General features: G+C 37.7%; 2 protein-coding genes across 7 annotated transcripts; one reads left to right on the top strand and one right to left on the bottom strand.

Moving 5' to 3' along the window:
- Positions 1 to 5,208: 5,208 nt before the first annotated feature.
- LOC126628101 (uncharacterized) lies at positions 5,209 to 8,395 on the top strand. 5 transcript variants are annotated; one of them, XR_007625257.1, is made up of 5 exons: positions 5,209 to 5,574; positions 5,657 to 5,778; positions 6,534 to 6,594; positions 6,880 to 6,983; positions 7,433 to 7,771. XR_007625257.1 is itself a non-coding variant. In XM_050297683.1 (5 exons), the coding sequence occupies exons 1-5, from the start codon at positions 5,572 to 5,574 to the stop codon at positions 7,889 to 7,891; spliced, it is 312 nt and encodes a 103-aa protein (XP_050153640.1). In that variant the 5' UTR covers positions 5,209 to 5,571; the 3' UTR covers positions 7,892 to 8,395. The 5 variants fall into 5 exon arrangements, 1 of the variants encoding a protein (XP_050153640.1); XM_050297683.1 differs by lacking the exon at positions 5,657 to 5,778 and adding an exon at positions 7,843 to 8,395 and having other exon boundaries at positions 7,433 to 7,527; XR_007625259.1 differs by lacking the exon at positions 6,880 to 6,983.
- A 227-nt stretch (positions 8,396 to 8,622) lies between these two features.
- LOC126629967 (putative expansin-B2) lies at positions 8,623 to 11,416 on the bottom strand. Of its 2 annotated transcripts, none has more exons than XM_050300137.1 (4): positions 11,158 to 11,416; positions 10,930 to 11,042; positions 9,438 to 9,625; positions 8,623 to 9,011 (listed from the first exon to the last, which is right to left on the bottom strand). In XM_050300137.1, exons 1-4 carry the CDS (start codon positions 11,342 to 11,344, stop codon positions 8,681 to 8,683), a joined length of 819 nt encoding a protein of 272 aa, XP_050156094.1. In that variant the 5' UTR covers positions 11,345 to 11,416; the 3' UTR covers positions 8,623 to 8,680. The 2 variants fall into 2 exon arrangements, with proteins under 2 accessions (XP_050156094.1, XP_050156095.1); XM_050300138.1 differs by having other exon boundaries at positions 8,623 to 8,999.
- Between the last annotated feature and the right edge of the window lie 3,654 nt (positions 11,417 to 15,070).

Raw genomic sequence — 15,070 nt, 5'->3', positions numbered from 1 at the left:
CATGGTTACCCAAGCTAATCAGAAGAGGTGGAGAACCTATTCAATTTAAGATTACAATGCAATACGGTCTTTCTCTAATACAATACTCTTGACCACATTGTTTGGTTTGATAGTTTAATCATGTATACTATCCAATGTGATTCATTTACTTATATGATTACCTTGAATGTGATTTGGAACGACTTCCTAAATCTCATTCATACTCTGGCCAGAGATTCTTAATCATATCATAGAGTATTCTCCTTCAAACGGTTTGAAGGTTAAAGATCCTTTGTTGCGCATTCACTTGCCTCCATGGCTTAGTGACTTAACCCCAACTATGCCGTGGACACCCTCTGATAGAGTGACTTTGACATAGTCAAAGATCAAGGACCCAACCACAAGACAACTATGATGCCTCAGGTCAATAGACTACTTTGCATTATCCCAACCATGAGTTCTCATGTGACATGAGTATGAGAACTCCCCGTTGATCATGTTCAGTGGACTTATTCTTTATTGAGCACCTACATGCTTGTCTTGGTATCAATCACACCAATGACTCGAGACCAGTCACTCTCCCTGAGAGAAGACACAACATGTACTGATCTTAACGGACTATCAATGCCCAATTGGCAATCCTATGATCAGGAACGTTTAGGATATGTAAACGAAAGAGAATGGTCTCATGAATCTAACTTCTTTAAATTACATTCTCCTAATTACATATTCCTTGGACTTATCGTTTAAGCATATAACATTTATATGAGACGGCTTAAAACAATAATCTTTGCCCTTGATATTAAACTAGATTAGTTTAACATGTGAAATGTCTGTAAAGTATCATCATATGATTGGTTTTAGGGCACATTTCCAATAGGCATGTCTACTTATAAAAAAATAGCACGCCTACCGCTAGTCTAAGAGTCAAAGGTTAGGCCTAAACAAAAAAAACGAAGATGAAGAAATGTGAAGGAAACAAGTGTATTAAATTTTCTAGAAAAATTAATACACAAATAACAAAGGTTGATGGAGTTCAAGCAAAGAAAAAAAAACAACAAAGAAAACAAAGAAAATCCTAAAGGCTACATAGAAAACTACTCTTCAACAACTTGGACATCACACGACTACTCGGTCACCACACCTTTAGCAGCTGTCACACTCTCATCAGTGGCATCATCTAATGCTTCACCCCTAGCTACCCCAACTTGGGTATCAATTTCTCCTACTACTTCACCAATGGAAGCCTCAAAAGTAAAGCAAGCAAGTTTTTCGGAGAAATAGAAAAAGTCTCGAAGTTTTTCCCAACAAACTCAAAGTCAGACGGCCTACCAAAGAGATGATCTATATTGCCCATCTTTTAGAAACTGGCCTAACTCTAAACAAGCGAAGCCTCGAGTTTAACCTTCTCACTTTGAGCTGCTCGTTCTCCTCGAGTAGACCAACACAAACGCGCTGCAGCTCATCCAGTTCTTTCTTCAGATTGTCATTGATCTTCAGTGCACCTTGGAGTTCCAACACTTGAGGTTCAAGCCTATCGATGATCTTCTTGAAATGGATCACTTGATTATAAGAGGTAATCAACTCTCCATCCTTTGCGTAAGCAGCAGAACGAAGCTCAGAAGCAGCACATTCAACATCTTGAATCTTAGGTATGTAACGACCAATCTCCTTCTCTACATTTTCATACTTAACTTGGATCGCGTTAAGCCTAGTCTTCAAGTCAACGATCTCTTTGCTAGCAATCTCAAGCTGCAGAGAAGTAGGGGCAGAGATATTGGACCCTTTCAAAGCGACGATCTCAAACTCCAACTTTTTTATCCTCTCAGCTGAAGAATAAGCCTCAATTTCCATAATCATTGTTTTCTGCATCATAGAGCATAGACTCAGCTACCAGAATCGCCATTTTTGCATCATGGAAAGCAGAGTAGTCCTCCTATATTAAGTCGTATGCTTCGCAAATGAACTTGGGCAAAGAACTGCTCTAACGCCACCAAAAAGCTTGGCACACGAGTCCATGGCTTCAAGCAGAGTCCACCTTATCGTTTTTCATAGTAGCAAGCCCCTCAAAAGGTGAACCAAACTTCACTCCCGACGGATGTATTGGCATAGAAATCAGCACTAAGGGCACGACGGAACCTCTACGCTGAGTAATCTTGTCAACAATTGTACTAGCTATCTTTAACATGGCAGACGTCACAGGTTTAGATCTAGCAGCCTTATCTTTCTTCCCTTTGGAAGAAGTCAAGTCAATCACAAACATCTCGGTAGCAGGTGGACCCTCACGAGCAGCGGATGAGGTCTTTGGTTTTTTCTCAATCTGTATCTCTTGAGTAGGCATGAAATTTTTTTTTTCCACCTTCATTCACAGCAGGCTCCACGACAGTGATCAGACAAGCTAATGCATCCTCTTTGATCAACTTTATCTCCTCTCTCGGGGGTAGCCCACCTTTCTTTTGGGGAAGAAGATTAAGCAGCCAACACTATTCACGGTACTCAGCAGAGATACATAAAGCAACATGCGCCTTTTTCATATCTAGAGAAATCTTGGGAGTTGAGCCAAATTCCAAATCTACATAAGCAAATGAGGATAATCAACATATCAGAAAGTAGCTCAGCAAAAGCACAAAGCAGCCTAAAGACCAAACAGTCTACTTACCGATGATGAAAATTGTCAGAACACGTAACTTAAGGGAAGAATCAGACTCCTACTCTCCACTTATCTCCAAAGTCTCCTTAGCCCAATCATGATCTTTCTTTCTCAAATGATCGAAAAGAATATGATGGGATCACAGCTGCCCAACTCCGTCAGACTTTATGGAATATTCTAATGGCATCTGGTAACGGCGTCAGGTTTTGTTAACTGTTTAACGAAATATTCTGTCAACTCTAACAGAATATTCCTGTCTTCTGTCAGATTCTGCCAAGCGTGTGGCCAAGGGTTAGGAGGCGTATGGCTGCGCGTCCGGCCTCTGGCCAGCAAGTGGTTGACACGTGCAGTTCCGTGACTTCGAGTAGAACATTTTCGTATGTTCAAACCTTCTGTTTGAGCAAACTATAGGTGTTATTCCTAGCTTTTAGTGTATGTCCTTATTAATTAATTAGTATTATTTGTTTCGCATATAGGGGTGACTTACCCCGACGATGTACGAGGACAAGTGAGACTAAGGGTTACGATCCATCAACATATCAATGAGAAATGAGTAGGCATATTTGTTTTCGTGTGTGTGTGTATATATATATATATATATATATATATATATATATATATAAACTTATAGTTTCCACAAATGCTTTTAAATTGATTTATGCATTTTATGCCATGTTTTATTAATTTTAAAAATGTTGTTATGTGGTTGAGATTTATATATTGTCATGGCATATTCATATGCATTTTACCTGCTGGTAAATGTTGCATTGTTGTGAAATGCTAAAATAATTACGGGACGCGCAAGTAGGTCCAGGTAAGGTTATTATGTTGATTGAAATTGTTGAATCATTATGGCATGCTTACATTCATATAGTCTGCTCATCATTGCTAGTGCTCAGCCCAGGGCCAGGGTAGTCTTTCACGTGTTCTTCACATTAGCATTGCACACTCATCTTGGATCCAAGTAGGTGCTAGTCCTATCGTACAGATTGCAATAGGCAATTCTGACTCGTATATGACAATGAATAACGCTAGACTTCACATGATTGTAGCACTAGAGGGTATATTATTACACCTAGTCCTGTCATACAGGTTGCATTAGGCGACTTCGACTCGTGTGCTAGCATAGATTGATGAGTAATAGGTGCAGTTGTACAGGTCGTATTAGGGGACTCCGACTTGTGTGCTAGTATAGATTATTGAGTACATGATTATATTTATATTACTGATAAGATATTGTGTTGTGGCATACTTCTGATTTTACTGTTAGCATGCATTGGATTTCATACTTATACGTAGTATGATTTTCTAGAAACTATATATGTTTTACAGCGAGGGGTTAGTATGTTCAGAAAATAAATGGATTTTGTAAACCTTTGTTTTTGTGCCCACTCACCCTTTTGTTTTTCGCCTCTCCAGCTCCTAGATAGCTTACCTACTCTGTGGTGTGCGAGGATTAGTGGCGATTCGAACATATTCTTGTTTAAACGTAGGAACTTATCCCTGTGTGTATTAAGTACTTTTCTAGTTTCAACTGCACTATTTGTCATCTATGCTCTGAACATTTGTATAGATAAGTTCTAGTTTCTACTACATACTCACCTTAGTAGTTTAAATAAGTTCTAGTTTCGGTTTTAATTTATCCACATTTTTACATCACTTGCACCTTTGGTTACATCACCTTCAGGTGACGGATAGCATGCCTCGACTCCAGTCGGGATGTGTCACAAGTGGTTTTATCCATAGAGGGTTAAAAGTGGAGTCAAAACCAAGATAATAATAATTTTGGGAATTGTTATTGGCACTCCAAAAATCTCATTCTACACTCCAAACTTTCTATATTTGAAAAAAAAAATACACTTGTGAGGAGTGTAGAATGAGATTTTTGGAGTGCCAATAACATTTCCCATAATTTTTATACAATTGGTTTTATCCTTTGATGGTGCATGAAGAGCACTGCTGAAGCTACGTGAGGGTGAAGAGTGGCGGCCATCCCTCCCCTCGTCGGAGAACACGACTGGAACGTTAATTAAGCCATTCCCTTCGCTGGAAAAACCCGACGGGTTTAACCCTCCATATCTTTGGTCATTTGGTTCTGCTGCTGCATAGCAACACTGAAAGTCTTTCTTTTTTAAAAAAAACATCCAGGCCAAAAGGACGTCGTTTTGGTCATGGTAAAAAAAATAAAAAAATGAAACAAAACAGCGCCGTTTTGGTATATGTGACAACCCATCCCTAATTTTACGATTTTATTAATTTTAAGTGAGTGAATTGACGAAGATTCCCTCAGAGGCAAGGATTTTTACCTTCATTAACCATCAGTTAGAGAGACGTAGGACTCATTCTTTTAGTGTATTTGCGTAATAATCGTCACGACAAACGCGTAGGCGCAAGCAGAAATGAATTTAAAGCTACGATGAAGATTTTATGAACTTACGAACGTGAAGGGCAATCGAGTAATTTCTGTTAGGTGATTTTTGAGTGTGTGTGTTGTTTTGTGTACCGTGTGGGGCCCACACCCCATTCCTTCCATCTCTCCAATGTTTCCCTCCCCGTGTCTTCTTCTCTGTCTTCTCCTTTCCATTCTCTCTTATTCTCTCGAGCACCCTCTCTATCTCATCTCTCCCTCTTAAACTCTCTTTTCTCTGTGAACCACAGAGACGCTAGGATGAAACCACACCATCACAAATGCTCTTCCTCCTCCAATATTCCTTCCACCTGGACAACTCCCCATCCATCTCAAACTCTCTCGCATTCCCTGTGAAACCAGTGCAACCGTGCACAGCACCACTATCACTGCACCACCATAACTCTACAGGAAAAATGGAACCTCATTAGATCCCCAAGTCATCATCCTCTATGTCCCCCTCGTCCACCTATGATCTCGGTGTTTACACTCGAACTCTCTCTCTATTCTCTGTGCACAGAAGCACTGTGCAATCATGGTAAGTCTTGAAAATCTCCTGGTTTCTCCTTTTAAACATGTTTTGGTATTGTTTGTAACCCTTGTATGTGATTTGGAGAAAGATTGGCGTGGATTGGACAAGGGGGAGGATTTTTCAGTTTTCTAGGAAATGAAAACCGTGGCCATCCGACCACTTTCAGACCAATTTCCCAGTCAGCACGGATCACGAATGAGCTTCTAATAGGTATAGAATTGTTCTCTATATTTCTACCTTCAAAATGGTTTTTGAATCATCGAGTTTGGTTAAGTATCGAACTAGAAATTAGCCTTCAAAGTTGGGATGAAATATCTTAGATTCTGGAAAACTTAGACCGTGGCCATTTGGCCACTTTCAGGCCATTTTTATAGGCTATCACTGACCTTAACTTGGCCCTAATTTGTATGGTTTTGTTCTCTACATTTCTAACTTCAAAATGGCTTTTGAATCATCAAGTTTGGTTAAGTATTGAACTAGAAATTAGCTATGAAAGTTAGTAAGAAATTTCCAGATTTCTGGAAAATTTGGCCATGATCATCACGCTACATTTAGGTCGTTCCTCCATTCAACTCCAGTCACGATTGGACCCCGAACTAGTATAAACCTCCTCCCCACATTCCTAGCTTCTTGTTGGCTTTTGAATCATCAAATTTGGTTGAGAATCAAGCTCAAAATAAGCTCAAAAATTTGAGGGAAAAATATGCAAAAATCAGAAAAATTGTGGTGACGATGCGTGCACTGCGCGTGGCTGCTTGTGCAGCCACCTTGTGGCGGCTCGTGGCGGTGCTGGGAGGAACCCAAGGTCCCTTCTTAAGTTCCTCGACGTGCTGGACCTGAATCCGCCCTCCGTTTTCCAAAATTCAATCGTTTTAAAATAGTTTCTTTAATAGCCGTACTTTGTACGAAAAACGCGTTTATACGTTAATACGTTATATATTTACGTTAAATGGTTTCGTTTCTAGGCGAAATGCATTGCAAGGACTCTTGATGCTACGAGATGGGTTCGACTCGACAACATGATCTGTGAGTGGGTCTTTTCCTTTTTATAGTATGTGTGTGTGTGTGTGTGTGTGTGTGTATGATTGATAGTTTCCATTTATGCATTTGAAAAGAATTTCTTACGTATGCTTGGATTAGACTAAAGCTTATCAGAATTAGTGAAATGACGAAATTTGTGAAATATGCTACATCCTACGAGATGCACATGTATGCTTATAATCTCTTATGCCATAATTATATCTACTACTTTGAATGTTAGTATGTTGATTACAACTATCGAATCACTGTGGCATACTTATATTTATGTAGTTTGCTCATCATTGCTGCACCCCGGTGTTAGTGCTTGCCCCGAGCCAGGACCAGTCTTTCATGTGTATGTTCACCTCCGCACCGCACACTCATCTTGGATCCAAGTAAGTGCCAGTCCTATCGTTCAAGTTGCATTCGGCAACTTCAACTCGTATGTGACCACGTTTAGTGCCAATCTTCATGTGATTGTAGCACTAAAGTGTATATTATGATGACACCTAGTCTTGTTGTACAAGTCTCATTAGGCGACTTCGACTAGTGTGCTAACATAGATTGATAAGCATCAGTTCAGTTGTACAGGTCGCATTAGGCCACTCCAACTTGTGTCCTAGTATAGATTGATTGAACACCTGATTTTACTTATTACTGTTGAGATATTGTGATGTGGCATACTTCTGGATTTACTGTTGATTGCGTTTGATTTCATACCCATACGTAGTATGATTTTCTAGAAACTATACTTGCTTTACGGCTAGGGGTTATAACGTTTTAAAAAGGTTTTTATTAAAGCTTTGTTTTCAAGCCCACTTACCCTTGTTTTTCGCCCCTCCAGGTTTTAGCAGCTCAACTTTTGTATCGGCGAAGATTCTTGGCAAATCTTGGTGTAGACGAATACCTACGATGGTGTAATTCTCACCCTATCTTACTGTACGGTACTTATGCTTTGACATCACGTGTGAAATGACTTCATTCCCGCTCACAGTGCACTCTTATATTTAGGCACTTTTAGGTTTAAATTTATTCACATTGAGAGAGATGTATTTTCTTTTATTATTAAAGAGCCTATTATGCGACATTTTCATGATACGAAACCTTGCCAGCAACAATTGTAATTTGTTTGTATTGATCAATTATGGAAGACATTACTATATAAAGGATTTGGTTATTGCTATTCTTTTGAACCTTGCACTCTTTTAACTTCGCCCCTCCCTTCGTCAATTCCTGGCTTTGCCATTGGTGAAGAGTGCGCAAAAGGTGGAGTATGGATCGTCTTCAGGAACCAGGAGGGTGAGTTTGTGGCTGGACTCTCGGTCCACATTGCACATGATGCCTCTTCGTTGCAGGTGGAGTTGTTGGCAGCTAGAAAGGCTCTATTGTTTGACAAGGAGTTGATCCCAGATTTTGAAAGGATTCTGTTATTGTTCTCGCTGCCGTGAAGAGACAAGAAGAGGATGTGTCCACTATGGGACCAATTATCAATGACATTAGGAGGCTGTTACTTTCATTTCCCAAGGTGAGAGCTTCCCATGTTCAACGGGAAGCCAATTAGGTGGCACATCGCCTAGCACGCGCATGAATTGGTAGTGATACTGAGATGGTGTGGTTTGAAGATCCGCCGGATTTAATCATGGATGCTTTGTTGGAAGATTGTCCTAGATAGTAATTGATTTTATTGTACTTTTAGGAGGATAGTTCTCTTTGTTTGAATGTGCGGGACACTCTTTTTCCCTTCGGTCGAGTTGTAATCCCCGACAAGGTTTTATCGAGGCCCAATCAATATGCAATATGCACCCTATCCTCCATATTTGTGTACATGTTCTCTTCTTAATGAATATCGTCTTTTCCCTCAAAAAAAATATTGTTTTACAAATAATAATAATAAATTAGAATAATGAAAATGTCAAAATCAAGCAAGAGAAGGTAACATATTTTTCCACAATTGGCAGCTTATTGAATTTAATTTTTTTATAAAGACAAACCGAAATTTATTAGATGTACGGACAATAAGTTGACTAATGGTAATTAATTACTATATGAAATCTTATTTATCAAATCATCAAATACAAGATTCCGGAGTTTATTAGACTTCGAAGTTGACAACCGACCGGTAAGTCTGGCCTGGTTGCCAACCAGTCGGAATAACATTATTTGCTACAACGGACTGGCCGTTGCTTGCAGTCAGCCTAATTGATAATGGGGCTTGCAATGTTGAGCCTGAGTTTAGTTTCCAAACTGCACCCCACGATTCCTGCATGGAGAGCCACGAGTCCGAGTCATCATTTTGTTTGAGGTGAACTTCCATTAGGTCACCTGCTCCATCTTCAAATTCTATTAGAGTTCCAAAATAGTAAGGGTCTGAACCCGAGTCGACGCGGAAGGTTATTGTCACACCAGGATAACTGCAGTTCACTCTGTTATAGCAAAGTTTATACATTTAGTAAAGATTAGAACATTAGAACAATCTTAAGGTTAAAAAGATGAGAGTTTTAACGAAAAACTCACGGTACTGTTCACTTTAATGAAAAACCACATTTTTACACTAAAAAGTCAAATCTGGTACTATTCACTTTACCCTTTATTTTGTCCTTATCATTAAAACTTAAAGTTTTCAAGCTATTTTCATTAGTTTTCCTTAAAAAGATTGGAATAATAGAGTTATTATTTCTTAGCCGTAGGGACTTGTACAAATATAGAAAATAGGGGATCAGTATCCTTTCAATAGCATCTCGTAATTAGTGATTTGAATAACTTTTGATAACATAATTAGCCAGATAACATGTCAGACTATTTGGTAAGAGGGCGTACTTTGACATCATATTCAACATTCTATTTAATACCTTTTGTATTGAATCTGCAAGACTCCCGCATTCCGCAATTGACCCTCATGGCCAGAAATCGCCATGGCACCGAAGGCAGTGCCACTCATATCAAAATGAACAGATTCTGAAGTACATCCTGGGCACTCATCAGTTATAATCACAGTTGCCTGATTGCCTGAGCATGCAGAATTCCCCGTGCACTTCACCTGCAATTAGGGCCAGCCCAGAAGTTAATTAATTTAGGCTTCTTTTACTCATTTTGATAGTTGAGATATAATTTTCTGTATATTCTCGCCTGAGAAAGAATAGTGAATTTCTATTAGTATGTGTCACAACTTTTACATGAGCCACTACATAATTTTAACTGAAAATGACTTTAGCCCCTAAAACTTAATTTTTTCTGCATAAACCCGACATAAGTTCTTTTTCTTGAATAAAACCCATTGATTAGATTCCACATTAGCAAATTCATTAATTATGTTTGACTTCACATATTAAAAAAAATTTGGATGCCTAAAATACCCCTATTAGATTTTTATTTTTTATTTTTATAAACCCTATTTGAATGTTTGATGTACATAATTAATGCCATGCGGATGGATGGTAAGGGAGAATTAATGATTTCACAAAAAAAAAAAAAAACGTTAATGTTATAAATTCATTGCCTAATATATAATAACATAAAACATGTCTGATAAATGTTATTATACATGCTTAATTAAGTCAATAAAATTATGTTTTACATATTAATGTAGGTAAATTACTTCTTTCTCTCTCTCTCTCTCTCTCTCACACACACACACACACATATATATATATGCCTGATTTATGTAAAATTCATGCAAAATAATTTACCTACAAAAAAAATTTTGATTCAAATAGTGCACCTACTATTAAAATTTTTAAATGTTAGATTGCTTAAAAAAAGAAAAATATTATACCCAGTATATGTAAAATACATGAAAAATAATTTACCTACATAATAACAAACCCATATATGCAAAATACATGCAAACTAATTTACCTTATAAATTCATTGTTTAAGTTTTAATTACATATTGTTTTATTTATTTATGAAAATAAGGTAACTATTGTTTAGTTTTTACAAGAAACAATGTATCTACTAGTTTATTTTCACCTCTTTTTTTTAATTTTCACAAGTTAATGTATCTACTTTTTCAATAGAATGTATATTGAACTAATTAGATTTGGATTAGGCAATTTCACATAAAACAAGAAAAGAACTTCTTTTTTTTTTAATTAAAAGCCAAAAAAAAAAAACTTAAACTAATTGAATGTTGTTGACAAACAAAAGACAATAAATTAAAAGTCTACAAAAAAACCATAATAGCCATATTAATGTTGGTGGCATGGTGTTGTAAATAATTTTAAATGTATGGACATCTTTTATCTTACATGGCATCAAATTCAAAATTTGGGTTTTATTTAGATGTTTTAATATATGTGGGTTTATGTCTAGAGTTCAACAGTTATAAGGGGCAATTTTAACCTGATAACAAGTTCCACATCCTTTTCCTGATTTGAATAAAGAAGGGCCTCCAGCCGACACCAATTTAGAGAATGGAGGGTTTTCTACAGTATCCAGATAACCACAAGCACCCCCTACACAAAACATAAAAACATGTTTTCAGTATATATATCACATTCCCAAGTAATGTGACAATCAATTACATATGTTAATATACGAATAAGCGACCAATATATAGAAATTCTTTACCATCAGTCCCAGCACCGTCAGCGGGTCCATACCAAGTTGCACCGGCCGGTGACCAGTCAGACTGAAGCTTTGAGACGTTAAAGAGTTTTGGGTTGAAGCAACAACTATGGTTTAGGTTTAGTAGAATAGAAAACAAGGTTACAAGAGTAGTGATAGACAATGAATTATGTTGAAGAAAAAGAGCCATGATCACGCTGCTAAATTAAAGAAAGGAACGCTACTTAAACCAGTGGCAATTTATGTCTTTGTATTCTTGCGATATTTTGATTTGGAAGGATGAAGAATATGGCTATTGGGCTGGTATTTATAGAGACTGAAGCACTGACGCAGGCTTAGTAATGGCTCGTGTGATTATTTATTTTCTTACGAAACAAGCAAAGCCTAATTAAATATTTTAATATAAAAGGCAAGTCAGTTCGTTTTTGTAATGAGAAACATCTCAATCACGTATATTCTTTGGGTTCTTATATATTAGGTTCGTACAAGTTACGGGACATGGGCTATATTTCTCCTTATCCTAGATTTTCATGATATCATCATATTTCATTGTTGGGAGATATTATAATTTTCTCTCAACATTATGGAGCATGGAAATTTAAGCCTTGCGACCTCGATACACCATTTGAATCTTTGGTTGATACTGAGAGAGCAATCAATGAATGACTTTCAATCATTTTAAAATAGGTTGTAAGAGAACTAATCAATGGCTTACAATCATCTGTGTGTGTAACTAGCAAAATTCCTATAATTTGGCGAAATAAAAAAAAAAAAAAAAAACTTTTACATACGTAGAAGTTCTAAGGAAAATAAATTAGAACTCCCAAATTAAGCATTAAATTGATTACCAAAGCCTTTCTCCCAGCCAAAGAATCCATTCGTGACAGAGTGCTCATTTCCCATGATGTGAATTACGTTGTATTGATTTAATTCATCACTTGCTATGTATCTTGCCACATATTATGTGTGGCATGGGTCATATTTGGTGTGGGCAAGATGGGTAAGCAAGAAAGCACGTCAAGAAACTTAGAGGGTGTATTCAGTTGAGATTTTAAAGGATTTTAATCAATAGAAATCTAAGTGTATTCAGTTAGGATTGTAAATAAGTTTGAAACATTATACAAAGAATGGAGTGTATTCGGTAAAATCGGGGTACATGGTTGCTCAAGAGATGAATCAAGACGGGGAGCTCAGTCGTAAAGGTATGGGACAATCGAGTGGGGATCAAAATCAGGATCTGGTTTGGTCGGAAATTTGGCGCTTGGAGGTCTTTCCAAAGTTGCGACATTTTATATGAAAGGGATGCAAAAACATTCTTGCAGTGCGTACTAATTTGCAATGTCGTGGTGTCTGTTTGGAGACGATATGTCTGCATTGTCAGGAAGCTATGGAAACGCAGGTACATTTATTTTTCCATTGTCCTTTTGCCCGTGTTTTTTGGTTTGGATCTCCAATCCAATTCGATTCGGCAATGGTGGAGGGTGGTGACTTCCTGGAGTGTTGGCAATGGCTTTGTCATAAATATGACGATACTAAGGATGCCGGAAAACTAAAGCGTTGGATTGTATGTGGTCTTTGGCGAATATGGAAGTGTAGAATTAGTGTGATTTTTTAAAAGATTGCCCTGGAGCCTCGTGTAGCTTTGGAGCTCTTGCACCAACAATGGCGTGAGATTGAGAAGTGTGGTGGGGACAAAGTGATGCAGTCATGTCGTCAGGTTCAAGGAGGTGGGGAGATCGGGGGCGGGTGGACTAAGCCTCCGTTTCAAACAATTAAATTAAATTGTGATGGGGCTTGGTGTAAGCAAACTGGGCAGGGTGGCTTTGGGTGGGTTTCCAGAGATTTTGTTGGTATTCAAAGGAGCTGGAGGGGCGGGAAACATTCTATGTGAGTCCAGTTTGATGGCGGAGGCGGAAGCGATGAGGGCGGCTTTGTTGGCTTGTGTGCAGAAAGGCTTTGGGATAGTTCAATTGGAAACAAATTCAAAGGTTATGGTGGACATGTTAAATGGAGTATTGCAACCAGATGCCGTCGTCGAAGGTTTTCTTTGGGATATTCAACATCTAAAGCAGCAATCAAGTTCGGTTGAGTTTATTTTCACTCCCCATGCTTGTAATGGTGCTGTGTATCAGGTGGCGTCTTATTCACGCATGTGGGGGCCTATCATATGTGTGATTGCTTTGAACCGGAGTGGTTGTTTAGCTCTCTGGCTTCTGATGTAAACATTTCAATTCATATCAAATAATATTTACACTCTGACAAATAAAAAAATTGGGAATTCATGTTAAAGAATTTTAAAATATTGAGGAAGTAGAGGGAATTGGAGAGATTTCCTGGTGTATTTAAAGCATTCACAAATCTCACCTCTCTCCATGTGATTTCGAGGGAATTGAATCAAAATTTTACATAAAATCTTTACAAATCAATTAAACTCCATCAAAATCCATGAATTTATAAATTGCTCAAAATCCGAATTAAATACACAACGGAAAAAATAACCATCATAGAATCCATCTATGTCATATATAGGAAGTATAAGATAGAAGTATTCCATATGTAGAGTTATAGACAAATCATACAAACCTTACTTTTTTCCTTAAAAGATTTCATTAATTTCTCTATACCTCATTTTAAAAGTATTTCATGCATTTGAGTTGTTTGGATGGACACTAATTTTCATGTGGAACGGTGAAAAACAATTTTTGCTATAAAAAGAATAAATATTCACTAATTTGTTGTAATTTGAATTCCATACAAATCCGTTGAGGATGGTAGAACTACAATCTTCATATTTAAAACAAAATACTTTCCAAGATCAAAGAATATTAAAAGAATTGATTTTCGCACACATTTTTTGGTTTTTCATGTACACCTCTTTATTTGTGATCATAGGATTGAATAAATCAAATGAAATAAACCACCAAATTAAATATGGGTCTGTATGAAGCTAAAAGGCCATGTGAAAATTATTTTTAATTATTAAAAGAGAGGACAATTGTGACGACCCGTCCCTAATTTTCCTATGTAATTTCTCCCCGAGTATGTGTATTAACGGTTATGCCCTTAGTGGCGAGTGAAGTGGACGTATTTATATCACTTTTATTTTATTTCTCGTTATCGCATTTAAATTGTGCACGTTATTACGAGACTGCGTAGATTTTATCAATGTGAAAACACTATTCTGGATAGATTTTCGATTTCCTTTCTGTACAAAATCCAAAACCCTATCCCTAGCCTTCTACTTAGGCCATCCTATGCACTCCACCAATCTCATCCATTCCCTCATTTCCGTCCACCAATCAGAAAAAGAGAAAAAAAAAGGGACTCTCTCTCTCTCTTCCTTCTCTTTCTCCTGTATACTCTCCCTCTCTACAAATCCCTTGAACGAACCCTAAACCTCTTAGATCAAACCCAAAAACTACCTCATTGTACTCATCTCGACCCCACGATCACAACCATGTTCTTGAAACCCGGAATGGACGAGTTTTCAATGTCGAACTCGTGAGGTCCCAACTCAGTGATCTGAGTTCATCAGATTTCAGGCCGAGTTAAGGAGTTTTGAAGGTAGAGGAAGCCTTCCCACAACTCCCCGAGACCTCTAGGACATTTTGAAGAAGCTTGGACGTCGAAACAACCGAGTTTCGAGGAGTTCACTTTTGGCCAGAACTTTCGAGGTGTTTTCCGACGACCTCCGTCCACTTTTTGGACTCCAAGCAAGTATAACGCAATTCTACTCTTCATAAGCTTCAAATCCATATAAAGTAGGTTGAAAATGGATGAGAAATGAAAAAGCTATGCTAATTTGAATTTTTTCCAAAAATCCGGCGAAAATCAAGTTGCAGACGGCGGCGGACGGCGAGGACAATCGGAGAAGGTGACAGAATATTCCGTCAGAGTTGACAAAATATTCCTAATG

The sequence above is a fragment of the Malus sylvestris genome, chromosome 7, assembly GCF_916048215.2.
Source record: "Malus sylvestris chromosome 7, drMalSylv7.2, whole genome shotgun sequence".
NCBI lineage: Eukaryota > Viridiplantae > Streptophyta > Magnoliopsida > Rosales > Rosaceae > Malus > Malus sylvestris.
This window is presented reverse-complemented; position numbering and strand designations above follow the sequence as displayed.

What these genes read in the sequence shown, in the direction of transcription:
- LOC126628101 (XM_050297683.1), top strand. An exon ending in TCGACTCGACAACATGATCT is followed by an intron (nt 6,595 to 6,879) that starts GTGAGTGGGTCT and finishes ATATTTATGTAG; the next exon opens with TTTGCTCATCATTGCTGCAC. An exon ending in CACACTCATCTTGGATCCAA is followed by an intron (nt 6,984 to 7,432) that starts GTAAGTGCCAGT and finishes TCGCCCCTCCAG; the next exon opens with GTTTTAGCAGCTCAACTTTT.
- LOC126629967 (XM_050300137.1), bottom strand. Translation starts at nt 11,344, where the DNA reads ATGGCTCTTTTTCTTCAACATAATTCATTGTCTATCACTACTCTTGTA. An exon ending in TGACGGTGCTGGGACTGATG is followed by an intron (nt 11,043 to 11,157) that starts GTAAAGAATTTC and finishes TGTTTTGTGTAG; the next exon opens with GGGGTGCTTGTGGTTATCTG. An exon ending in TTGCAGATTCAATACAAAAG is followed by an intron (nt 9,012 to 9,437) that starts GTATTAAATAGA and finishes TTGCTATAACAG; the next exon opens with AGTGAACTGCAGTTATCCTG.